The sequence below is a fragment of the Salvelinus fontinalis genome, chromosome 23 (genome assembly GCF_029448725.1).
Source record: "Salvelinus fontinalis isolate EN_2023a chromosome 23, ASM2944872v1, whole genome shotgun sequence".
NCBI classification, from domain to species: domain Eukaryota; kingdom Metazoa; phylum Chordata; class Actinopteri; order Salmoniformes; family Salmonidae; genus Salvelinus; species Salvelinus fontinalis.
In genome coordinates, this window is record NC_074687.1 from 49,755,414 (window position 1) to 49,782,225 (window position 26,812).

Here is a 26,812-nt window from a genome sequence, read left to right on the forward strand (position 1 = left end):
ACATGCACTGTCAACTGTGGGACCTTATATAGACAGATGTGTGCCTTTCCAAATCATGTACAATAAAGTTGTAGAAACATCTCAAGGATGTTCAATGGAAACAGGATGCACCTGAGCTCAATTTAGAGTCTCATAGCAAAGGGGCTGAATACTTAAGCTATTTCTGTTTTTAATAAATTTGCTAAAAATTCTACAAACATGTTTTCCCTTTATGGGGTAGATTGATTTTTATTATTTTTTAAATGTATTTTAGAATAAGGCTGTAAGGTAACAATATGGAAAAAGTGAAGGGGTCTGAATACTTTCCAATTGTACTGTATAGTCAGTTGAGTTGGGACTTGCTACAAGGCCATCAAATGCATTATACTAGATGGGCAGAAACAACTCCACTCTTCCAACCAATTTTCAATCCAATGCTTTATTAAGAGGGCCCAATTATATATATATATATAAAATAAAACATGTAACAAGTCTATCAACAACAAAGCTGAACACCAGTCATTGAATGGAAATATTAGACAAACATATTTACCCTTTCCTGCTTAGATGTCTTTGATATGAAAGGATCACAGGGGAAATGTTTCAGTCCAGCGAGGGCCACGAGCAAAGGGTTGGTGGTCTAACTAGTCTACCACCGTCCCATCACGTACATAAACACTTTGATTTACTCAGCCCATCTCATGCCGTTGACATATTGCAGACATTGAAAAATGAACAGGACAAAATAAAACATGGACAGCAATAAAATCACTCCAATCATATTGACAGCAGGGCAAGCAGACCTGAACGACCGGCTGCCATTTTGCTAAATAAACAAAGGGAAAAAACATTCTGTATTCAAAACTTCATCATTTCAGATTTTTTTTTTTAAATTAATGACTTACTTCCATAAAAAGGATTTACAATCACTCTTGCTTGTATATGACAACGTGGAGTTTCACACTCCCTTTGTACGATGACATACCTTGTATGACAGGAAAAATAACTAAGAAATCAATTTAAGAGACCATTCGTACAGGTTGAACTGAAATGACTTTAGCCCAAATGTTTTACAAATGGTCTAAAAATGCATTTGTGAATCAGTGTACAACTGGATTTTCAGAGAAAACTTAAGTTTTGTCTTTACATTCCCCCTGTTCAATCTTTGGCATTGCTTACGAATGTTCATTGCGCATTTTATTCATAAACAACACATCCAGTGTAACATTATGCACTAAAAGCTATGACAAATGTTGACCACAGTATATGGACACAACACATGTCCCTTTTTAAATATAATGGCATGATTTTGTTCCATGCACCAGTGTGCTTGTCCTAAACCATTCTATTGATTTCATTTCAGGGTAAAAAGGAGAACAGGTTGAGCTATTCTAATATTTAGTATCAACAAATGCAATTATGTAGGCAAAAAAAAATAATCTGTTCAATTTACATAAATGGCTCCAACAAACAAGAAAACAATTTATTTCATAAAAAGGTTCTGAAGTGAAAACTAATTTGGCTGCACGTCTATAGCAATGCCTTGGCAAAGACACAGGATTCAGAGATCGGAGTCTCTCGTGTTCTAATCCTGAGAGCCCCCTCTCGTGCCCTTCCCCTAGTACAATCTGCAAGGACAATGGGTGGACGTGACATTACCCAACTATAGTTGCAGCATGCCAGTGAAGGACTAGATTAAGGGCTAACAAAAAGGTAGAGCATCAACCAGAATGACCGTTCCTTGATCCCCTACATCTAAGTACTACTGAGGATAACCATTTTCTTCTCTTACAGTACAAGGACGAGTAGAGAACGACCATATTCCAACCCCTGGAAGAGTTAAGGGAATAGAATTCCTAATCCGCTGTTTAGAGGGAATTGTCCGTTCACTGTTGAAGCTGTGCGGTTCATACGGGCACAGGGCCAATCACAAACCTATAATAATAAATTGACAATTATGTACATACTTACAAAATTATATAAAGCGGGAAAAACAAGTTTAATCCTTTCATTCATACAATGTCTGCAGACAATTTTGTGCACATTCACCAATAGGCTTGGAGATTTTTTCAGAAAACAGACTTAAATGGAGGTCTTTCTCCATATCCTGGCAGTAATTTTCCACCCAGTACTGTGGCTGGGAGCTGACATGGTGATGTGATGCAGGGTAAAAGACATGCTGGTTCCGACCACTGTTGCTAAGCAGCACCATGTAAAGGACCTATATCTAGCAGCTGGTGTACATAGCATCCACAATCACTCCCTACTCTTACTAGGGCCTACTACAGCATGGTGCGTCCACACAGCACACATCCAAGGCTTTGGTTTCCTTTCAATGCAAACACACACCTTCTCTCCTCCCCTAGCAAACAGCGTAGCGAAAGCAACCATCAGGGGAAGGGAATCCCACATTAACTAAAGAAAAGTGAAAAGGGTGAGTCTGAAGGAAACTCATACAGCCAAGGTGGCTTTTGTGCCTCATCTTCACCCTCGTTTAGAGTCTCATGTTCCCTTGTTTATTTTGGGGAGTGGTCGTGGAGGGGGGTGAAGGGATAGTTGCTGGAGGAAGGACACTCCGAGACTCCCTCCATCTTGGCTGGCGAGCCAGTGGAAGAACCCACACTGCTGAGGCTGCCGTCTAGCACGTCTGGCGGACAGAGACTGGCAAATGGAGAAAATGCATTTCAGCACGCAAACTGTTAGATATTCAATGACAGTGGGTCACATTGTGATTCTGCTCATATGAAAGTGCAGGGTTTAGCCTAATGGCAGAGGGGACTGAAAAGTGTTAAAATTGTGAACCAAATGGCCTAAACATGCAGTGGCTTTTATGAAGTTTGAGGAACAATCACCAGGAGTTGAAGTCTGTCAGTTGGACTTGGGGAGCAGGCAAATCAGAGGACAGCATGGTGGTGGTTCCATGAAAGAGCCTCTTTGGCTGGCTCTCCACCTCCATCATCTCCCCTAGAGAAGGGGAGGCACAGACATTCATCAAGAGAGAACGGACATAAAACACCTCACACAAAATACCCTCTTTCACCAAAACAGGAGTTCAAAGGGGCAAGTGAAGTGGCTCTAGTATAATGTGTGTGTACAAAAACGCAAAACACAACTTCAAAGACTTTACTGAATCACAGTTAAGGAAATCAGTCAATTGAAATAAATAAATTAGTCCCTAATCTATGGATTTCACCTGACTGGGCAGGGGTGCAGCCATAGGTGGACCTTGTAGGGCATAAGTCACCCACTTGGCAGCCAGGCCCAGCCAATCAGAATGAGTATTTCCCCACAAAGGGGCTTTATTGGAGCCAGAAATACTCCTCAGAATCCCCACTCACTCAATTATCTGGCAACAACTCTAGTGGACATACCTACAGTCAGGATGCCAATTGCATGCTCCCTCAACTTGAGACATTTGTGGCATTGTGTTGACAAAACTGCACATTTTAAAGTGGTATTTTTATTGTCCCCAGCACAAGATGCAACTGTGTAATGATCATGCTGTTTAAATCAGCTTCTTGAGAGCCATACCGGTGAGGTCTTGGCAAAGGAGAAATGGTAATTAACAGGGATGTAAACACATTTGTGAGAGGTAAGCTGTTTGTGCGTATGGAACATTTCTGGGAACATTTATTTCAGCTCATGAAACCAACAATTTCCCTGTTGTATTCATATTTTTGCTCATACCAGTCAAACGCTTGGACACCTACTCATTCAAGTAGCCACCCTTTGCCTTGATAAAAGCTTTGCACACTCTTGGCATTCTCTCAACCAGCTTCATGTAGTAGTCACCTGGAATGCATTTCAATTAACAGGGGTGCATTGTTACGTTAATTTGTGGAATTTCTTTCCTTCGTAATGCGTTTGAGCCAATCAGTTGTGTTGTGACATGGTAGGGGTGGTATACAGAAGATGGTATGTTACCAATTAGGTCTAAGTCCATATTAAATGGCAAGAACTGGTCAAATAAGCATAGAGAAATGACAGTCCATCATTGCATTAAGACTTGAAGGGTCAGTCAATCCGGAACATTTCAAGAACTTTAAGTTTCTTCAAGTGCAGTCGCAAAAACCATCAAGCGCTATGATGAAACTGGCTCTCATGAGGACCACCACAGGAATGGAAGACCGAGTTCTCTGCTGCAGAGGGTAAGTTCATTAGAGTTACCAGCCTCAGAAATTGCAGCCCAAATAAATGCTTCAGAGTTCAAGTAACAGACACATCTCAACATCAACTGTTCAGAGGAGACAGTGTGAATCAGGCCTTCATGGTCAAATTGCTGCAAAGAAACCACTACTAAAAGACACCAATAAGAGAATTGCTTGGGCCAAGAAACACAAGCAATGGACATTAGACCGGTGGAAATATGTCCTTTGGTCTGATGAGTCCAAATTTGAGATTTTTGGTTCCAACCGCCGTGTCTTTGTGGGACGCAGAGTAGATGAACGGATGATCTCTGCATGTGTGGTTCCCACCGGGAAGCATGGAGGAGGTGGTGTGATGGTGCTTTGCTGGTTACACTGTCAGTGATTTATTTAGAATTCAAGGCACACTTAACCAGCATGGCGACCACAGCATCCTGCAGAGATACACCATCCCATCTGGTTTGCGCTTAGTGGGACAATCATTTGTTTTTCAGGATAATGTCAACACACCTCCAGGCTGTGTAAGGGCTATTTGACAAAGAAGGAAAGTGATGGAGTGCTGCATCAGATGACCTGGCCTACACAATCACCAGACCTCAATCCAATTTTTTATTGAACTAGTAGGCAAGTCAGTGAAGAACAAATTCTTATTTACAATGACGGCCTACCAAACGGGAAAAGGCCTCCTACATGGACGGGGGCCTGGGAGAAAAAATAAATCCAATATAAATATAGGACAAAACACACCACGACGAGAGAGACAACACTACATAAAGAGAGACCCAAGACAACTACAATTGAAATGGTTTGGAATGAGTTGGACCGCAGAGTGAAGGAAAAGCAGCCAACAAGTGCTCAGCATGTGGGAACTCCTTCAAGAGTGTTGGAAAAAGATTCCAGGTGAAGCTGGTTAAGAGAATGCCAAGAGTGTGCAAAGCTGTCATCAAGGCAAAGGGTGGCTACTTTGAAGAATCTAAAATCAAAATATATTTTGTATTTGATTAACACTTTTTGGGTTACTACATGATTCCATGTGTTACTTCATAGTTTTGATGTCTTAACTATTATTCTACAATGTAGAAAGTAGTAAAAATTAAGAAAAACCCTTGAATGAGTAGGTGTCCAAACTTGACTTGTACATACAGTGTACAAAACATTATGAACACCTGCTCTTTCCATTACAGACTGACCAGGTAAATCCTGGTGAAAGCCATAATCCCTCATTGAGGTCACCTGTTAAATCCACTTCAAATCAGTGTAGATGAAGGTGAGGGAACAGGTTAAAGAAGGATTGTTAAGCCTCAAGATAATTGAGACATGAACTGTGTATGTGTGCCATTCAGAGGGTGAAAGGGCAAGACAAAAGGTAAGTGCCTTTAAACAGGGTATAGTAGGTGCCAGGCACACCAGTTTGGGTGAAGAACTGCAACAGTGCTGGGTTTTCATACTCAGTTTTTTTCCTCCCCAATTTTGTGGTATTCAATTGGTAGTTAGTCTTGTCCCATCGCTGCAACCCCCATACGGACTCAAGAGACGTGAAGGTCGAGAGTCGTACATCCTCCAAAACCGAGCCAAATCGCACTGCTTCTTGACAATGCCCGCTTAACCTGGAAGCCAGCCGCACCAATGTGTCGGAGGACACGCGGTGCACCAATTTAAATTGGCCGATCCCGCATGTGAACAAGCCGGATACGGAGCTCCTAGGTTGGCATGTACTTGTCCTCTTGCTCATTTGTGCACCGGTGCCTCCCACTGTTTCTATTCTGGTTAGAGCCAGTTTGCGCTGTTCTGTGAAGGGAGTAGTACACAGTGTTGAACGAGATCTTCAGTTTCTTGGCAATTTCACACATGGAATAGCATTTGTTTCTCAGAACAAGAATAGACTGACGAGTTTCAGAAGGTCTTTGTTTCTGGCCATTTTGAGCCTGTAATTGAACCCACAAATGCTCATGCTCCAGATACTCAACTAGTCTAAAGAAGGATAGTTTTACTGCTTCTTTAAAATCAGAACAGTTTAACTGTGCTAACATAATTGCAAAAGGGTTTTCTAATGATCAATTAGCCTTTTCAAATGATAAACTTGGATTAGCTAACACAACGTGACATTGGAACACAGGAGTGATGGTTGCTGATAATGGGCCTCTAGATATTCCATAAAATCAGCCATTTCCAGCTACAATAGGCATTTACAACATGAACAATGTCTACACTGTATTTCTGATCAATTTGATGTTATTTTAACCGTAAAAAAAGTGATTTTCTTTCAAAACCAAGGACATGTCTAAGTGACCAAACTTTTGAATGGTAGTGTATATCTAAAAAAAAAAAAAATACAGACCCACCTTTACGTTTGATGGGCCCCAGGATGCTGGGCCTGATGCAGTTAATGGGGCTTTGGCTCCGCCGGCTAGAGACAAGAGAAGACCGACAACGAAGCAACATTTATAGCAGTTACTAAATAAACATTCTGATCATCAGTTGTAGGCAAAAGTGGTGTAGAACTATGAATGGGAGTTGTCAGTGACCAGAGCTACCCTTAGAGCACTCACCTGAAGCGCCGCGTTGGGCTAGGTATAGGGCTGGGGGATAGGCCATTGCTGCTCACCAGAATTTGCAATGAAGGGGAGAAGCACTGCTGCTCATTGGAGGAATGAAATGCATAATTATGAGCCAGGACTCGCTGCCAGAGAAACATTTGTCGTCCTAACTGCCAGGCATCCGTACAAATTGCAGTGGCTACACAATGCACATACCTTCTTCCCTATCCCTCTTGTAGGGGATGGTGCTGGGGACACAGGCACAAAGTCGATGCGCTTTGGGGACGACGATGCCGATTTCTCAAAGTCATTGTCACTCTGTGGGTATCAGCACAAGCAAAACTGTAATCAGCAATAATCAAACTGTAATGTACCACCATCCATTCAACTGTAAGGTGGTGGTGAGCATACAAATCATACCAATGAGGTGGTTGTTGCTAATATACTACTGAATGATTGTTATTTCAATATATAGTTGATTTATTCAGGCGAGACAATATATATAAGATTCATAGACATATACAGCCTAACATAAACCATACTTTCGTCTCCATTTCCACCCACCCCATCCCCTCCAGAGGTAGGCAGGCCTACAGCTTGAAGTCTAACGACCAATGACCAATTTCATAATGTGGCATGTTTTTCTATGTCATGAATTATATTCTCAGATCATTGTGTATCTAAGAACATGGATAACTAGTTAGTAGCCCCACCTGCTGACCACTGCAGCAATGGACCCCATACCCAGTCAGAGCCCTTAAGGGATACTTCATGATTATGGCAATGAGACCCTTTATCTATTTACCAAGAGTCAGATGAACTCAAGATATAATTTGTGTGTCTGTGTCCCATATGAAGGAAGTTAAGAGGTAGTTTCACTAGAAAATGCTAACTACTGTTAGCGCAATGACTGAAAGTTTATGGGTATCTGGTAGCATTGTTGCGTCTACATTTTTATACAATATACATTTATCAGAGCCTCCCGGGACAAGGAAATTGTTGGATTTTCCTGTGCTCCTCTAATCTTAGGGGTCAGGGCAGGGGTTTTCAAACGTTCATTGCCCACGGACGCCCGCAAAGGCAAACTAGCGACCCCCCATCATATGTTAGCAAAAATGTTTTATCTAAGTATTCAACATTTTAGAATGAATAGATTTGGTAGACAGTTTCATTGTTTTGACTTCCTCTTGCCATTGAACTGTGCGGAGGTGTGACATTTTGTTAAATAAAATATAAATACTAATTTTCTCCATATCAAAGGGATAGTTTGAGATTTTTGCAATGAAGCCATTTATGCTAACTGTTCCTGTAAACGTCAAGTCATTGCGCTAATGCTAGTTAGCATTGGCTCGTGAAACTACCTCCAACTTCCTTCATCTGGGATGCAGAGACATAAAAACGGTATCCACAATGGTATTCTGTGCAGCTAGCAATATAAAATACTTCCCATAAAATCCCCCCAAAACATTAAAAAACTGACACCCTCCCGTACTTTGGGGCCACGGACTGCAGTTTGAAAACCTCTGGTATAAGGTTGTCTAAGGTGAAAGCTATAATCCTTTATTGATGTCACCTGTTAAATCCACTTCAATCACTGTAGATAGAGGAGACAGGTTTAAAGGAGAATTTTCAAGCCTTCGAGACAATTAAGACATGGATTGTGTATGTGTGCCATTCAGAGGGGGAAAGGGCCAGATCAAATATTTTAAGTGCCTTTGAAGTGCAACACTGCTGGGTTTTTCACGCTCATCAGGGTCCCGTGTGTAACAAGAATGGTCCACCCCCCAAAGGACATCCAGCCAACTTGACAACAGTGGGAAGCATTGGAGTCAACATCGGCCAGCATCCCTGTGGAAAACTTTCAACGCCTTTAGAGTCCATGCCCTGATGAATTGAGGCTGTTCTGAGGGCAAAAGGGGGGCAACTCAATATTAGGACGGTGCTTCCTAAAGTTTTTCTTCTGATTCAGTTCGAAATAGAGCATCTTCTTTTGTGGTGAAACTTACTCAGCTCATACTGTACTTGCCTCGAATAATCTTACTTAGTGTGGTCCTATCTCTAGAGTGAGCAAAGCTTAGTTCCAATGTCTTAAGATCCTTCACCAGGTTAAAAAATAAATAATCACCAATTCTGGCATAAGTGCCATAACATGCAAAATACATATCATTCAGCCTTAATTCATTGGCACAGATTTGGGGCAAAAGGCTGGATCTGTCAATGTCTTTGTCTGAAATCTGATTAAAGTCACCACATCCCAGTAGGGTTTGTACTATTGCATGAAGAACTCAGGGGAGTCTGCATTTTGAGCATAAATATTGCACAATGTAACCGACACACAAACTGTCCCCTCACCACAATATATATGTCCCCCTGATTCTGTTCTTGAGAGACTGGTGGCCCTGCTAACTCTATGGCAGTTTCTATGACAGAGAGGCTTTCACTGGCCGAGGGACACAAAATGCAAAGTGGAGGCAGACCATCATACCAAATATACAAAGTGAAAGGCTCTACCCCAAATAGCACCCTTTCTGTAGTGCACTACCTTAGTTTTCGGATGATGGCTTAGTAATCTAACATACTAATGCACTGCCAAATTGCATGAACGCTGAAGTGGTAAGAGCCTCCAAAATAGTGGAGTGCGTAAGCCTAATATATATATTTTTTTTGGGGGGGGGGGGGGTATTCATATTCAGGTTTACTGTTACCATGGGAGCATCATCATTTCTCACCAGACTCAGACTCTCCTCCCAGGACTGACTCATCTGCATGGCTGCTTGAACCTCCCTGTGATGAAAACACAGACATCTATGAATATGCTTTTTCCCTCAAAGGGTTGATCCAATGATACGCAACCGCGGTTATTGACATAGTATACAATCACACGACGAGTGAGCGGTTAATAAATTAAATGCTTTAAAGACCAATAAACTGAATTTCATCATGCACCAACTTGTTCCAATCCACGTGCGTCTCTTACCGTTCATGGGCTGTCTCTCTGTTCATCACATCCACACCCTCCTCCTGTAGTACCACAAACAAGTAGCATAGACAATAACTAATAACAAGATACCTCATGTAAAACATACTGAGTCCGTAGAAACGTATATATGTTAAGAACTTTTGTTTAAGAGCAGTTTGAAAGATATGGCAAATAGAAATCAAACCGGGTGGACATCAGAAAGAGATGGGTGAGGTTGAGGGTCGACAGGAGTAAAAACAAATAAAATAGAACTATTGTAAATAGTATAACTATTGTATATAGTATGAATAAGCTGGAAATAAAGGCCAGCATTATTGTTCACTAGTTTACTCCAGTTGGGGGAGGGGTGGTAGGGTTGGAGGGTAATAAAGGAAAATATATATTTTTAAAGAGAGACAGATATGCATGTTCATCACATGTATATACACATTTTTTTGCAAATATAATGGGGTATTGGAAGTAACGCAGACGATGACACTGATGGAAGCAACAACCCATCTGCAATATTAAAGCTGATCTACCCCCCCCATCCCCCCCACCACAATAAACAAGAAGCATAGACATTCAGCTGGTCAGTGCTATTACAGTATCTCGCCTATGGATCAAACGGGCTGACAATCAAGAGTGAAAGTTGTTGGAGAGTACTACCAATAGGTCTGCTCTGGAAAACCGTGAGCTCTGTGTACTATATCGGAAATAGGGTGCCATTTGAGAGGCAGTCTATGGCTCTAGCACGTTTGTCAGTCACGGATGAAGGCCTGAAATGCAAAGCAGCTAAAATCATAGCTTGGTTCCATGACAAGTGTGCGCACTGCAGTCGTACTTACCCGTTTGATCTGATGAAGCCTTGTGCTGGGGACGCGAATGGGCGATGAAGGGACCTGCATGTGTGTGAAGGTGAGCAAGATGAATTAAATGAATCCCCCTGTCTATAAGATATTACTTAGTAGGAGTATTATGCATATTATTTTGATTACACTCCAATTTCCATACCATATTAGGGCGGTTGACAACAGTGGTGCTGTTTCTCCTGCTGCGTAGAATCTCTCTGTGGAAAACCTGGGAATTATCACTAAAAATGGACAGAAAGATTAAGACCACTTTGATGTCTCAAATGGCACCCTATTCCCAATATAGTACACTTATTTTCACCAGGTACCAAAATAGCCCACTATGTAGGCAATAGGGTGCGATAGGGCTCTGGTCAAAAGTAGAATAGGGAATAGGATGACATTTGGAACACATTCTTCGACTACTATGCTCTGAATGTCAGCATTATACTACCGACAGCCTGATCTTGAGAAACTGGTGGCCTTGTTAACTCCGCTGGTCTGCTGTGGCATTACTAAATTGTCCACACTCCTCATATCAGAGAAGGTGTGTGTAATTATTATAGACCCCCTCATTAGCTACTGCAGAGGTCCAGCAAAATGAAGGAACTTCACAAAAAAAATAACTTTACGTTTCACAGCACATTAAAAGCCATGCAGTTTGACTAGATCAACATCTCAAGTCACAAATAATGTGAGGAGCAGTGACCAAAGTGACATTTAAAGTGATACAAGTGAGGTGAAAGACATTTTCTGAAAACCTTAAGCCATTAATCATTGGGGCGCTGTTGGATCGTCTCAGGTGTCCGTCGCTCTGAACTAGTGTTGATGGGATTACGAGATCCAATTCCATCTTCTCTTGTTTGCTCATCCTGGTGTCCTTTCGTTTAGCTGGCTCGAGATGTCTTCAGAAACGCCTGCAACGTTCCAGACCACCAGTATGTGAACCTACATGTTGATGCAAAGCAACGTTCTACGTAGGTAACGTTTGCTACTCCAATGCTGAATGATGGATCTGAAAAATATCAACATGTATAAAGTTATTTTATATTGGCTCAAGTTCCAGCAAGTGACGCTCTTGAAGATTCTTTCTTGGTTCTTTGGCTGAACCGAAGTCATTTTTCCTAATGGGCTAGCAAATCACAGCTCACTCAAAGCCCTGGCCTGTGCTAGTTAGCCTAGCCACACAGGCACAATGCCTAGTCGCTAGCTAGCTACTTGCTAATGAAGCTAGCAAGCGAGCTAACGTTAATGGTCTCGAGCAAGAAAGTGATGCGTAGTCAACTGTTTAGAAAGACCAGTTAGTCAAATGAAAACACTTCGACAATTGACGTCGTGTTAGCTTGTAGTATAGCACAATATTATTAGTTCGCTACTAACTATTACGTGAGTTAGCTCGAATATTATGATTTCAAGCCAGCTGGCTAACACAGGCTAGCTAACGCCGTTATATCAAATGGTTATTGATGAAGGTGCTATGCTAGCTTGAAAGTTTCATTACCATGTTCAGACGATCATCAACCTACATAACTTGTACAGTTCTCCCTCAGCCATATATCGAGCATTTCCCTTCTTCACAATATGTTAACTCTGAGTAAAATGAAATCGTTTAGGTCGCTGAACTCAATGATCAATTGTGTTTATTAATCTGCTACTGGAGCCGCCGAGAACTCTCCAATACCAAACTTCCCGCCCCTTTTGATGCTTGCAGGGTGACCGACAGCAGACGGATCCAATTAAATTGCCTCAATTTGCCGGTGTGCCCGTTTGAAAAGCAGACAAGTGACCAATGGCTGCAGCGGTTGTGAGCTACTTCCTGGTGACGTCATACAGTCAAAATGTCGGTTAACTGATGCTGCTGCTAGGTAAAGGAGCTGAAGGAGGTCTGGAGGTGTTTAATAAAAACAGGTACGGGGAGATAGGACAACATTGCCTAATTCCTCTCTTTAACTCAAATCTAGGTGAGGTGCCATATTTCAATTTGATAGAGCTGTTACCATTTGCATAGAGAGTCTTAACAGCCTTACAGAAAAAATCCCCAAAACCAAGTCTCTCAAGGGAGTGGAAGAGAAACTGATGCTCTAGTCTACTGTGTCAAATGCTTTATAAATATCTAAAAATAATATGAAGCTATCCTCAGTTAAAAACATTGTTTTTAATACTCTCTAAAAAGAATTCAAATAGGAAGAGAGCTACTTGTTCAGACAATAATTTGTAAAATTCTGATGTAATCCATCAACACCTGGTGATGTATTGTTCTTTAGATGTTTGATAGACTCTATAATCTCTTCAACGTTGATGGGTTCATCACACTGTTTAGATTCTATATCACTGATAGAGTGAACATTATTCAGTGAGTTAAAAAACATATCTGTGGATTCCTGACAGTACGTAGAGCTATACAATTTTCTGTAAAAATACATTTTTGGTCATCTGTAATAATGTTGTTTAATGTTTAATTTATGGATAGTGTTCTTTTTAGAGTGACATTTCTCAATTCAAAAGAAATAGGATGAATTCTATTCTCCCTCCTCAATCCATTTTTTTCTAGATCTAATATATTTATTAATCACCAAACTTCTTGCAAATTCTTTAAATAATAGTCCTGTACAAGGTATTTCCATAGCTGGTAAATAAATTATTATAAGCCAGCTGGCTGATGATACTACAGTTTTTCTGAAAGACGCTAACCAACTTCCCATATCGATCAATGTGATACAATCCTTTTCCAAAGCGTCTGGTCTATACCTTAACATTAATAATGTGAACTCATAGCTGTCTGTGTGACACCTTCATATTATGGTATTCCAGTAAAAGAAGAACTTACATATTTAGGAATAACCATTACAAAGGATCAGAAGTCTTACTAAATTTTAACCCTCTTATTAAAGGTACCCAGAAGAAGCTAAATCAATGGCTACAGAGGGACTTGTCTTTAAAAGGAAGAGTCCTAATAACCAAGGCTGAAGGTATCTCTAGGCTAACATATGGCGCTCTATCTTTATATCTTGACAGTAAAATAAGCAAGGAGATAGACCAGATGCTTTTCAACTTTCAGTGGAGAAACCGTACCCATTACATTACGTACCCAAAACTGTTGTAATGAACACTTATGAGAATGGTGAGCTGAATTCTCTGGACTTTACTACTTTAAATAATACTTTTAAGATCAATTGGACAAAACAATTCCTAAGACCCACTTCTATCTGGAATTTTATTCCTCATCATGTCTTCTCTACTTTTGGTGGCCTTAACTTCATGTTGTTTTGCAATTATAATATTGACAAAATTCCAGTGAAACTTTCTGCTTTTCATCGGCAGGTTTTCTTGTCATGGTCCTAAATTGTGTTTATAAATTATTCTCCACACAGATATTATATATGGAATAATCGGGATATATTGTATAAAAATACTTTTTTGTTTTTAGAATATTGGTTCTGAAATAATATCCTATTGGTGAGCCAACTGGTAAATGGAGACGGTCTTTTACTCAGTTATAAGGAATTCTTATCACTTTACAAGGTCCCTGTAACACCTAAAGATTTTGCAATTGTTTTAGATGCCATTCCCACAGGTGTTGCTTTATTATTCAGGAACGTGTCAAGACCTGATCCTCAGAGCCTACCTTCTATTGTCCCTGTTGACTCAGTGGGAAAGATTTGTTTCTCTTTTGGTCCATTTAACAACAGAGCGATACGAACCTTGTTTCAGCAGGATGTTGTATCTATACCTTATGTCATGCGTTATTGGAATGGATTTATTGATAATATCTGTTGGAAAAAAGTTTGGATGTTGCCACACACATACAGTGGGGCAAAAAAGTATTTAGTCAGCCACCAATTGTGCAAGTTCTCCCACTTAAAAAGATGAGAGAGGCCTGTAATTTTCATCATACGTACACTTCAACTATGACAGACAAAACGAGAAAACAAAATCCAGAAAATCACATTGTAGGATCTTTTATGAATTTATTTGCAAATTATGGTGGAAAATAAGTATTTGGTCACCTACAAACAAGCAAGATTTCTGGCTCTCACAGACCTTCTTTAAGAGGCTCCTCTGTCCTCCACTCGTTACCTGTATTAATGGCACCTGTTTGAACTTGTTATCAGTATAAAAGACACCTGTCCACAACCTCAAACAGTCACACTCCAAACTCCACTATGGTCAAGACCAAAGAGCTGTCAAAGGACACCAGAAACAAAATTGTAGACCTGCACCAGGCTGGGAAGACTGAATCTGCAATAGGTAAGCAGCTTGGTTTGAAGAAATCAACTGTGGGAGCAACTATTTGGAAATGGATGACATACAAGACCACTGATAATCTCCCTCGATCTGGGGCTCCACGCACGATCTCACCCTGTGGGGTCAAAATGATCACAAGAACGGTGAGCAAAAATCCCAGAACCACACGGGGGGACCTAGTGAATGACCTGCAGAGAGCTGGGACCAAAGTAACAAAGCCTACCATCAGTAACACACTACGCCGCCAGGGACTCAAATCCTGCAGTGCCAGACGTGTCCTCCTGCTTAAGCCAGTACATGTCCAGGCCCGTCTGAAGTTTGCTAGAGAGCATTTAGATGATCCAGAAGAAGATTGGGAGAATGTCATAAGGTCAGATGAAACCAAAATATAACTTTTTGGTAAAAACTCAACTCGTCGTGTTTGGAGGACAAAGAATGCTGAGTTGCATCCAAAGAACACCATACCTACTGTGAAGCATGGGTGTGGAAACATCATGCTTTGGGGCTGTTTTTCTGCAAAGGGACCAGGACGACTGATCCGTGTAAAGGAAAGAATGAATGGGGCCATGTATCGTGAGATTTTGAGTGAAAACCTCCTTCCATCAGCAAGGGCATTGAAGATGAAACGTGGCAGGGTCTTTCAGCATGACAATGATCCCAAACACACCGCCCGGGCAATGAAGGAGTGGCTTCGTAAGAAGCATTTCAAGGTCCTGGAGTGGCCTAGCCAGTCTCCAGATCTCAACCCCATAGAAAATCTTTGGAGGGAGTTGAAAGTCTGTGTTGCCCAGCAACAGCCCCAAAACATCACTGCTCTAGAGGAGATCTGCATGGAGGAATGGGCCAAAATACCAGCAACAGTGTGTGAAAACCTTGTGAAGACTTACAGAAAACGTTTGACCTCAGTCATTGCCAACGAAGGGTATATAACAAAGTATTGAGATTAAACTTTTGTTATTGACCAAATACTTATTTCCACCATAATTTGCCCCACATCATTTTTTTTTCTCATTTTGTCTGTCATAGTTACATTTACATTTTAGTCATTTAGCAGACACTCTTATCCAGAGCGACTTACAGTAGAGTGCATACATTGTATTACATTTTACATACTGAGACAAGGATATCCCTACCGGCCAAACCCTCCCTAACCCGGACGCCGCTATGCCAATTGTGCGTCGCCCCACGGACCTCCCGGTTGCGGCCGGCTGCGACAGAGCCTGGGCACGAACCCAGAGACTCTGGTGGCGCAGCTAGCACTGCAATGCAGTGCCCTAGACCACTGCGCCACCCGGGAGTTGAATAGTTGAAGTGTACCTTTGATGAAAATTACAGGCCTCTCTCATCTTTTTAAGTGGAAGAACTTGCACAATAGGTGGCTGACTAAATACTTTTTTGCCCCACTGTACCTACTTGTTAACAAAATATATACATGTTTGATGTAGCAATGTAGGGACGGCAGGTAGTAATGTAGGGGCGGCAGGTAGCCTAGTGGTTAGAGCGTTGGGCCGTAACTGAAAGTTTGCTGGATCCAATCCCCGAGCTGACAAGTAAAAGAAATCTGTCTTTCTTCCCCTGAACAAGGCAGGGGCAGAATGGTAGGCTGTCATTGTAAATAATGTTCTTTACTGACTTGCCTCGTTAAATGAAGAAAAATGTAAGTTGTTGATCATTTTGTATTATGTATAAGAAAAATGTAAATGCTGCTGCTAGGGAAAAAACTTTGGCCGGTGGTAAAAGAGTCTAGAAAAGAAGGAAAGAGAGCATCTTTCAGCGGTCCTGGAAAGAAGCTTGATTGCCAGTACGTCAAGTGAATGTTATGAGAGTACTGAATGTTTTAAAAACAGGTATATAGTATGGGGGTATGGGGCCAATTTCACACAATATGTATTGAATTTCAAATAAAATAAATTGTAAACATGAAAAGTTGAAAATTGAAACAGGATATTTGAGGACGGTGAAATAATGGATGTTGAAATCAAAAACCAAACAATTGAAAGCAAAATGTATAGAATTGTTTTTTCCCACCATAAGGTTTCTCATCAACCGAGGATTTAATTTTTTTTATTTTATTTAACTAGGCAAGTCAGTTAAGAACAAATTATTATTTACAATGGCGGCCTACCAAAAGACAAAAGGCCTACTGCGGGGACGGGGCCTTGGATTTAAAAAATGAATGCAATATAAATATAGGACAAAACACACATCATAACAAGAGAGACATCTAAGACAACAACATAACAAGGCAGCAACACATGACAACAACATGGTAGCAACACAACATGGTATCAGCACAAAACATGATACAAACATTCACTGTAAAAAATATTGTGCCCCTTTTACTTAAAAAAATGTAGGTAACTATTTGCATCAGCTTTTTAAGTAAATCCAACAAGGAGGATATTTTAAGTATAATATACTTCACTTTAAGTGTATTACAAACTCAAATATATTAAGTGCAATCAACTAACTGGATCTCAAAAATTCATTTCATTCAACTTAATTTTATCAGGTTCAGATTGTAATTTTTTTTTTTACCTGCTTAAATCCTTCAAGTCCCAGAACTAATGTTATACGTTTGATATACCTAATGTAATCAGTTACAGAACTAATATTGTACGTTTAATTTGCTGAATTTACTCAGTATCGTAATTGATATTCTATGTTTTATCAACAAATGTATTTTGCTCAGTTACTTATGGTACTCAGGTTAGTCAAATGTATTTAAATTGGGTTCCTACTACTCAAATATATACTCACTATACTTAAAAAGCTGATGCAAATAGTTACCTCAATATAATTGGGATAATTTACAAAAAAAGTATTATTTCTATATAAGGGAATATGCAAAAGAAACAACAGTGTTCAACTTCAAACTTCCACACCTTTATTTTGAATATAATAAATGTTATAATTTCTTCAAGCTTCAATCTCAAATTGCCCCTTAAACCCTACTCTTTAAGCAATCATATTTTGTAATCTGTAAGCATTCTGGGTTTAACTACACCTTGCCTCCTTAGGTGCAAGCTATCTGGATGTAACTTTACCTAACTGCAAATACTTTTAGATCTTCACAACTGCATAAAGTTTAGGTGATAGTTTGGGATTAGCACTTTGACCTCACATCTTGTACAGTTTGGCAAGAATTTTCTGGTGGTTTGTGTGCCCCCTTAACAACAAAGAAATATTTGAACAGAAACGTAAATTAACAATTTGTCTTAATAGACATTACACAAAGCACAATATGAATTTTAGCTCAAATACAACCTCATTCAAACTGTTTTAGATTAATCAAAACATGGGTTTTCAAAACATACATTGCACATATTGTTACAAAATATATGCCAAATTGTCCCTTAAACCTGACTCCATGTCTCCATGTCCATGTTTTGACAGGTATAAGCATTCTGGGTATAACTCCACCTTCCCTCCTTAGGTAAAGTTACATCCAGGTGTAACTACATCCAGATAGCTTGCACCTGACAAATAATCTCAGATATCCACTAAAACTAAGTTTTAAACTAAGTTTTTTTTTAAACTAAGTTTTAAAACAAAGCTGTTTTTTTAAACAGAAATTGACAATGTCTCTTATGACTTCACCTGACAAAGAGCATAATGTAAACTGTAGCTCCTATACCACCTAGCAACTAGCTTTTCAGCTTACTGAGCAGGGTTTAGACCACAGTAAGTGGCCCTTTGAGAGTTCTCGTAGGTATCTTTAGATATCTCTGAAAACAAGTAACTTCATTTTTAGAGCTTGGACCCGTGGAGAGGTCCTGAGATCGTCAAGTTCCAAGAATACTTTTTGGAACACCTCAAAGGTATATTTCAGTTCTTTAGGGTACCTTAGATTTATGCCATAGATGAGGCCCATAAGCAAGGTACATGACTGTGTAAGACAGGGAATACCAGCCAGGACCTCTGCTCCTTCAATGCAGATCCCATGCTCTATATTCTGGTGCAGATCCTTTATAAAGGCTCTTAAGACATGTGTACTTTTTTTATCAAAGCTTCTGCAACCTGCCAAATTTGTAGACTTGACGGATAGGCTGTAAACTGGAAAATCCTTTCAGACAGTTTTTCCAGGATGTCTGATTTCACAGGCAGATTGTTGAGTAGTGTTCCATCCTTCATGTGTGCTTCATTAGCTGCCTCAAGAATGAGCTCTGTATCATAAGCAAAGCAAGGAACGTCAAACTCAGATGGCCACGCACCGGAGCGTTGGGAAGAGGTACTTTTGGGAGAGGACCATATCACAGTGTCACGTGATCCACGGGAGCCCCTCTCATCCGATGTCTCTGGAGCGGTTATTGAGATCTTGTACATTTCAAGTAATAAGAGGGGGGTCAAGGTCAACCACTTTGATGGTGTCTTTATCCTTTAGGTCTTCAGTATCAAGCAAAGAAATGAACTGATCTCCAAATTCATGTACTGTACAACAAATCATTTTTGAAGCTGAAATGTCTCTTGCACAATTGTGCCAAGCACAGCCACAGTAGCAGGGATTCCAGAAGGCAATGTTAGCTTACGGATATTTCTGTGTGTTATTATGTCATAATTAAGTCTATGATTTGATAGAGCAGTCTGACTGAGCGATGGTAGGCACCAGCAGGCTCGTAAGCATTCATTCAAAGAGCACTTTCGTGCGTTTTGCCAGCAGCTCTTCGCAATGCTTCAAGCATGGCGCTGTTTATGACTTCAAGCCTATCAACTCTCGAGATTAGGCTGGTGTAACCGATGTGAAATGGCTAGCTAGTTAGCGGGGTGTGCGCTAATAGCGTTTCAAACGTCACTCGCTCTGAGACTTGGAGAAGTTGTTCCCCTTGCTCTGCATGGGTAACACTGCTTCGAGGGTGGCTGTTTTGTCGATGTGTTCCTGGTTCGAGCCCAGGTAGCGGCGAGGAGAGGGATGGAAGCTATACTGTTACACTGGCAATACTAAAGTGCCTATAAGAACATCCAATAGTCAAAGGTATATGAAATACAAATGGTATAGGGAGAAATAGTCCTATAATTCCTATAATAACTACAACCTAAAACTAATTACCTGGGAATATTGAAGACTCATGTTAAAAGGAACCACCAGCTTTCATATGTTCTCATGTTCTGAGCAAGGAACTTAAACGTTTCATTATTTATTTGAGGCTAAATTGATTTGATTGATGTATTATATTACGTTAAAATAAGTGTTCATTCAGTATTGTTGTAATTGGCCGATTAATCGGTATCGGCTTTTTTGGTCCGCCAATAATCGGTATCGGCGTTGAAAAATCATAATCGGTCGACCTCTAGTTTGGAGTCATACCTTGTGGGATTGGTGATAATCTGAGAAAGATTTAGGGAGTCCCATTGCTTTAGGACTTGGTCAGGTGGTTTAAACATGTCCCAGTTTAGGTCACCTAGCAGGACAAATTCAGACCAAGTGTAAGGGGCCAGGAGAGAGCTTAGGGCAGGTATTGTACAGTTTAATGCTTAAAACCAGCAAATCAAATTGCTTAGGGACAGACTTAGTAGAGACAACCGAGCACTGAAGGTGATCCTTGGTAAAGATTGCCACTCCCCCACCTTTGGAAGATGTCTTGCAGAAAAAGGTTATAACCAGAAAGGTTAACATGAGTATTTAAAACACTCTTCCTTAACCACGTCTCAGTAATGACCAACACATCTGGATTGGAGCTGTGAACCCACACTTTCAATTGATCCATTTTAGGTAATAAGCTTCTAGTGTTAACATGCGGAAAACCTAGGCTTTTACAAGAGCAGAAATCAGTGAAGGAGATATCAGAGCACAAGTCAGAATTGGGGATAGCAACAGTAGATGGGCCATGGTGTACATGCACATTTCCAGATATCATCAACAGTAATACAATCAAGGCACAGCATAGTACAGGGAGAGCTCTGCAGTGCTGATTTATGACATCTGAATGTGCATCAGAAGGCAACAAGATCATATTGTACAGCAATTTAATCAGGTAACATGAATACAAAGGACAGTGGGGCGTCAGGTAGCCTAGTAGTTAGTGTTGGGTTAGTAACCGAAAGGTTGCTAGATTGAATCCCTGAGCTGACAAGGTAAAAATCTGTCGTTCTGCCCCTGAACAAGGCAGTTAGCCCACTGTTCTTAGGCCATCATTGTAAATAATAATTTGTTCTTAACGGACTTGCCTAGTTAAATAAAGGTTAAAAAAAACAAAGAATAGTGAAATGCTTCATGTTAAAAAGGTGGGCTTTGTATTTTTTATTAAAATGGTCATAAATTGTACAGCACAAGCGGAGAAGTCGAAGAAAATTGGATGCCGCTGAACGTTTTTTGGTTGTTGTGATTTCACAGCCGAGCCCGTGCAGGAAATCCTGTCAGGGAATGTTCCGCCATCACAGGCCCCTGAGCTTGTGTAGGGGTGTATTTTGCAGTGGACTGTGATTGAATTGCTGGGATGGTTTTTCTTTGTTGACGTGTTTAATTTTGTATGATGTCGTTTTTCCCATTTCCCGCAATGGTTTTTTTGTGTGTCTTATTCAATACCCCGTCCAGCTGGTGGTGGTAATGCAACAATAACATTGGATGCCAACCGCCCTTAAACCCCATCGAAGAAGAAGAATTTATCACTTCTCTTGAACATGGTTTCGTCTTTTTGGAGAGATGTCGTAGGGGGTGGTCTATTTTCCCTGGCTCATGCGGCTTTCTCAGCGGCACAACGTAAGTAAGATACAATAAGATAAACATATCTGTCCTTTTATTTAGCTGTTTAGATCAAAATACACAGTCAGATATCAACCATGCAGTGTACTGCGGCCTGTTAACTAGCGCGAGCTAGCTAACTTTTGTTAAACATAAACAAACCAAAACAGTTTAGCAAGCGAGGAAGAATAATTCTTAAACCAGATGGCTAACTACTAGCTAGCGATTTAGCATGTCATATTATTGGCACAGTAAGCAGCTAGCTGGTACCGTTGGGATAGAACATGTTTTCGTTCACAGACTCACAAAGATGTGTCCCAAAGCTACTGACGTTACAATAGCTAGCTAGCTAGCTAACAATGTCTGCTTGCCAACGCGGTCTGTTAACTGTACGTGACTTTATATTAACGTATTAACGTATTCAATTGAAAACGAGGAATCAAATCAAGGTTTATTGGTCGCGTACACAATTTAGCAGGTGTTTTAGCGGGTGCAGCGAAAAAGTTATGTTACCAGCTCCTAACAATGCAGTAAAATGTCAGACAATTCAAATGTAAGGGGGGAAAAAGACAGTGAATCAAGAACTGCGGGATGAATCTGATTAACACATAGCACGGAGGCAGTAATCCAATGCAATCTACGTATGTACTATGTGAGAATTTACACAAGATAAGCTAGAATTTAATGTAGATAAGTTCATACACTACCGTTCAAAAGCTTGGGTTCACTTAGAAATGTCCTTGTTTTTTTTTAAAGAAAAGCACGTTTTTGTCCGTTTTTAAAATAACATCAAATTGATCAGAAATACAGTGTAGACATTGCCAATGTTGTAAATGACTGTTGTAGCTGGAAACGGCAGATACAATTTTTCATTTTTATGGAATATGTACCCATTGTCAGCCAAGTGATGCTCACTCACACAAAACACAAGCTATCACACACACTACATACTCACAAACACACACACAAAGCCAACGCTATGTCAGGGATACAGTGTGAAATGGGAAATGACAAGGGGTTTAATATCTATAGCGTGGGACAGCGTTGGCTTTGTGTGTGTGTTTGTGAGTATGTAGTGTGTGTTTTGTGTGAGTGAGCATCACTTGGTAGACGGCTAGCGATGGCTGTTCAACAGTCTGATAGCCTGGTAATAGAAGCTGTTTTTTAGCCTCGGTCTGAGCGAAGTTGCACCTGTACTGTCTCTGTCTGTCGGGCGATAGCTGAGTGAACAGTCAGTGGCTCGGGACAGTCGGGTGGCTGAGGTCCTTAATGATCTTCTTGGCCTTCCTTTGACACCATGTGCTGTAGATGTCCAGGAGGGCAGGTAGCGTTGTGATGCGTTGGGCTGCCTGCACCACCATCTGGAGAGCCGTGCGGTTGAGGGCACAGCAGTTGCCGTCCCAGGTGGTGATGCAGCCTGACAGAATGCTCTAATGGTGCAGCTGTAGAGTTCGTGAGGGTCTTAGTGGCAGTGTTGTTCGAGACCACCTAAACTGAGACTGAGCCAAGTCAGGGTGGCGAGGGGTCTGAGACTTCCCCCAGTCACCACTTATTAATAGTGAGCACGCAACTTTCAAACCACTCTTCCCTACCAGCGAATCAAGGATATTCTGATGAACTTGAGGATGTTTTTCAACGAAAGTAAAGGACAGTAATGTTACAAGTAAAGTAGGAAGCCCAGGTTTCAATAGACAATAAGATATTGTGTAGTGAAGGAGTGTGACTACATTTGCCTGGCGAAGCGGTTTTATGGGTTGGCTGAATGGGAGCTGATAATTATGAGTTTTCACTCCACTGGTCTCGGCAAGAAATGACGAGTTGTCATTGTCCGAGACCGAGTCAAGACAGGGTAAAAATGTATCCGACACAGAGACCGGTCTCGAGTACTACAACACTCGTTAGGGGCCATGGCCAATTTCTTTATCTGCCTGAGGTTGTAGAGGCGCTTTTGTGCCTTCACCACAATGTCAGTGTGGCGAGACCATTTCAGGTCCTCAGTGATGTGCGCTCCGAGGAACTTAAAGCTTTTGACCCTATCCACTGCGGCCCCGAGGATGGGGGTGTGATTTCTCTTCTGTCTCCCGTAGTCTAGGATAAGCTCCTTTGTTTTGTTAAGGCAGAGGTTATTTTCCTGGCTCTGACCTACTCCCTGTAGTCTGTCTCGTTGTTAGTAATCAGGCCTACCACTCTTCTGTAGTCAACAAACTTGATTGAGTTGTAGTCGTGCATGGCCACACAGTCATGGGTGAACAGAGAGTACAGGAGGGGGCTAAGCACATCTGTGGGGGGGCTCCGTGTTGAGGATCAGCGTACGGAGTTGTTTCCTACCCTCACCACCTGGTGTCGTCCCGTCAGGAAATCCAGGATCCAGTTGTAAGCTATGCTCCAAAAGCCAAAGTACTAACCGTTATGCAAGTTAGCTTGCCACTTGCAACATCTGCTATGAATGCAGTGAGACTAGCTACCCACTTGATTTTGTCTCAGCTGTAGCCACATTGATTCCGGTGTGATAAATGTTATTCTTTTCCCCCACCAGATCGATCCTACATGCGTCTGACAGAAAAAGAAAATGAAACCCTACCAATAGATGTAAGTTATTTAATGCTAAATAGCTAGTAAGTTATTCCATTCTTTGATGTAGATCCATTCTATTAATTGTACCGTTTTGACTAAACAAAATACATCTATTTTAATTTTGTTTTGCAGATTGTTTTACAGACATTGTTAGCTTTTGTTCTGACCATTTATGGTATAGTCCACATCTCTGGAGAGTTTAAAGATATGGATGCATCCTCAGAGCTGAAAAACAAGTAAGCCTTCATTTCAGTAATTTATATTTATTATGGATCCCCATTAGCTCAGCAGCTACTCTTCCTGGGTCTAGCAAAATTGAGGCAGTTATACAATTTAAAAAAACAACAACATTACAATACATTTCACAACACATCAAGTGTGTGCCCTCAAGCCACACGACTACTCTACTACCACATATGTACAACTCAAAATCCGTGTGTGTGTATGCGTGTGTCTCTCTTCAGTCCCCACTGTTGCTTGCATATTGTGTATTTTTATCTGTTTATCTGATTTTACTGATTGCATTAGTTACTTGAAGTGGAATAGAGTTCCATGTAGCCATGGCTCTATGTAGTACTGTGTGCCTCCCATAGTCTGTTCTGGACTTGGGGACTGTGAATAGACCTCTGGTGACATGTCTTGTGGGGTATGCATGGGTGTCTGAGCTGTGTGCCAGTAGTTTAGACAGCTCGGTGCATTCAACATGTCAATACTTCTCACAAATACAAGTATTGATGAAGTTAATCTCTCCTCTACTTTGAGCCAGGAGAGATTGACATGCATATTTATAATATTAGCTCTCCGTGTGCATTTAACGGACCAGCCGTGCTGTCCTGTTCTGGACCAATTGCAATCTTCCTAAGTCCCTTTTTGTGGCACCTGACCACATGACTGAACAGTAGTCCAGGTGCGACAAAACTAGATCCTGTAGGACCTGCCGTGTTGATAGTGTTATTAAGAAGGTAGAGCAGCGCTTTATAATGGACAGACTTCTCGCCATCTTAGCTTCTGTTGTAGATGCATTACAGTTGAAGAGTTTGGGGTCACTTGGAAGTGTCCTTGAAGAGATGACTCCGGGATGCTGGCCTTCTGGCCACCCATTCTGAAACTGACTGCAGCTCTTTGTTAAGTGTTGCAGGGATTTCACTTGTTGTAACTGACATGTATAGTGTTGTAAATCAGCATAATAATTGACTTGCCTATATGGGTAGCCCTATTGTTATTGACCTATCGCACTGAAAACATAATCATGAGTATAGTTCAAACTACTCACTGCCCTCTTCTCATTTTTTAGGACGTTTGACACATTGAGGAACCACCCGTCTTTCTACATGTTCAATCATCGCGGTAGGGTGCTCTTCTGCTCTCCCAACCGAGAGGTCTCCAACATCCCAAACGCACAGGCCCTGCCCAACCCCCTGCGGCTAAGCAAGCTGAAGCATTTGCACTGACTGAGACTTGCCTTCCTCACCCACATGTCTTTATTTCTGTGCACAGATAAGCTTTATGGTTAGATCCCACAAAGTAATTTCTTCTACTTTTAATTTGCCTTAGTCCATATATTAATATGCTGTACAAATGTGCATCTCCTCCCATATTTAACTCCTGACTGTCAACCAACCCCACATTTTGTTCTGGCAGATTTGTTTGTATATACTTGTAATTGCTTAGAAGTAAAAGGATTTGACACATCTTCCCCTTACTTAGGTAAGATGTATGTGTCAAATCCTTTAAGACTTCTAAGCAGTTGTTGGACAAGGGGCATGATGTTTCGTTTGTCACAATACATGTCTATCTTGCGCAGCTGTCTGGAACTATTTCTTTCTTATCTGCAGATATGAGATTTTGTTTTATCTAGTAAAAAGTCTTCACTTCTGAGAATTTATGACCTGATCTCCTGGGGTTTAAAATGAGGCTTTGGAGCTTATTCTGTATGCAATAAAGTTACCACGGTCATTGAAGTCACGTCTGAAGGATGCAGCATGGAAAGCAATGCTAATGATACTGTGAACACAAAGTAGATACTAATGGTACATTTGTTTGGGCAGTGTTTTTATTTGTCCTTTTAAGATTCAACAGAATGTTTAACCTAAAATCTATGATTTTATCAGTGTGTTCGATGTATTTCTCCATTTATTGGTCAAAGATAACCGAATGCATTTAATGTCTTGCAGATATACGCTACATGACCAAAAATATGTGGACACCTGCTCGTCGAACATCTCATTACAAAATCATGGGTATTAATATGGATTTGTTCCCCCCTTTGCTGCTATGACAGCCTCTACTCTTCTGGGAAGTCTTTCCACTAGATGTTGGAACATTGCTGCGGAGACTTGTTTCCATTCAGCCACAAGCGCATTATTGAGGTCGGACACTGATGTTGGGTGATTAGGCCTGGCTCGCGGTCGGAGTTCTAATTCATCCCAAAGGTGTTCGATGGGGTTGAGGTCAGGGCTCTGTGCAAGCCAGTTTAGTTCTTCCACACCGACTGCTACAAACTATTTCTGTATGGACTTTGCGTTGTGCATGGGGCATTGTCATGCTGAAACAAGTAAGGCCCTTTGCCAAACTTTTGCCAAAACAGAATTGTGTAGAATGTCATTGTATGCTGTACAGTTAAGATTTTCCTTCACTGGAACTAAGGGGGGGCTAGCCCATTATCCCTCCTCAACCAAACTTTACAGTTGACACTAAGCATTGGGGCAGGTAGCATTCTCCTGGCATACGCCAAACCCAGATTTGTCCGTCGGACTGCCGGATGGTGAAGTGTGATTCATCACTCCAGAGAACGCATTTCCACTGCTCCAGTGTCCAATTGCAGCAAGCTTTACACAACTACA

At 41.0% G+C, this 26,812-nt stretch overlaps 2 protein-coding genes across 7 annotated transcripts; one reads left to right on the forward strand and one right to left on the reverse strand.

Annotated features, from left to right (window-relative positions):
* Nucleotides 1–399: 399 nt before the first annotated feature.
* Nucleotides 400–12,185, reverse strand: LOC129821436 (P2R1A-PPP2R2A-interacting phosphatase regulator 1-like). Of its 6 annotated transcripts, none has more exons than XM_055879113.1 (11): nt 11,973–12,183; nt 11,233–11,486; nt 10,635–10,713; nt 10,469–10,522; nt 9,639–9,682; nt 9,367–9,445; nt 6,878–6,979; nt 6,674–6,759; nt 6,467–6,531; nt 2,832–2,943; nt 400–2,640 (listed from the first exon to the last, which is right to left on the reverse strand). In XM_055879113.1, exons 2-11 carry the CDS (start codon nt 11,340–11,342, stop codon nt 2,496–2,498), a joined length of 876 nt encoding a protein of 291 aa, XP_055735088.1. In that variant the 5' UTR covers nt 11,343–11,486; nt 11,973–12,183; the 3' UTR covers nt 400–2,495. The 6 variants fall into 6 exon arrangements, with proteins under 6 accessions (XP_055735088.1, XP_055735089.1, XP_055735085.1 ...); XM_055879114.1 differs by having other exon boundaries at nt 9,391–9,445; nt 11,973–12,182; XM_055879110.1 differs by lacking the exons at nt 400–2,640; nt 2,832–2,943 and adding an exon at nt 2,950–5,912 and having other exon boundaries at nt 11,233–11,388; nt 11,973–12,185.
* Nucleotides 12,186–21,037: 8,852 nt separating this feature from the next.
* LOC129821438 (ER membrane protein complex subunit 5-like) lies at nt 21,038–25,930 on the forward strand. The gene is made up of 4 exons (XM_055879115.1): nt 21,038–21,413; nt 23,932–23,984; nt 24,102–24,205; nt 25,264–25,930. The coding sequence occupies exons 1-4, from the start codon at nt 21,335–21,337 to the stop codon at nt 25,418–25,420; spliced, it is 393 nt and encodes a 130-aa protein (XP_055735090.1). The 5' UTR covers nt 21,038–21,334; the 3' UTR covers nt 25,421–25,930.
* The last annotated feature ends 882 nt before the right edge of the window (nt 25,931–26,812 follow it).

What these genes read in the sequence shown, in the direction of transcription:
- LOC129821436 (XM_055879110.1), bottom strand. Translation starts at nt 11,342, where the DNA reads ATGAGCAAACAAGAGAAGATGGAATTGGATCTCGTAATCCCATCAACA. An exon ending in TTGTCAACCGCCCTAATATG is followed by an intron (nt 10,523 to 10,634) that starts GTATGGAAATTG and finishes ACACACATGCAG; the next exon opens with GTCCCTTCATCGCCCATTCG. An exon ending in AGAGAGACAGCCCATGAACG is followed by an intron (nt 9,446 to 9,638) that starts GTAAGAGACGCA and finishes TTTTCATCACAG; the next exon opens with GGAGGTTCAAGCAGCCATGC.
- LOC129821438 (XM_055879115.1), top strand. Translation starts at nt 21,335, where the DNA reads ATGGTTTCGTCTTTTTGGAGAGATGTCGTAGGGGGTGGTCTATTTTCC. An exon ending in ATGAAACCCTACCAATAGAT is followed by an intron (nt 23,985 to 24,101) that starts GTAAGTTATTTA and finishes TTTGTTTTGCAG; the next exon opens with ATTGTTTTACAGACATTGTT. An exon ending in TCCTCAGAGCTGAAAAACAA is followed by an intron (nt 24,206 to 25,263) that starts GTAAGCCTTCAT and finishes CTCATTTTTTAG; the next exon opens with GACGTTTGACACATTGAGGA.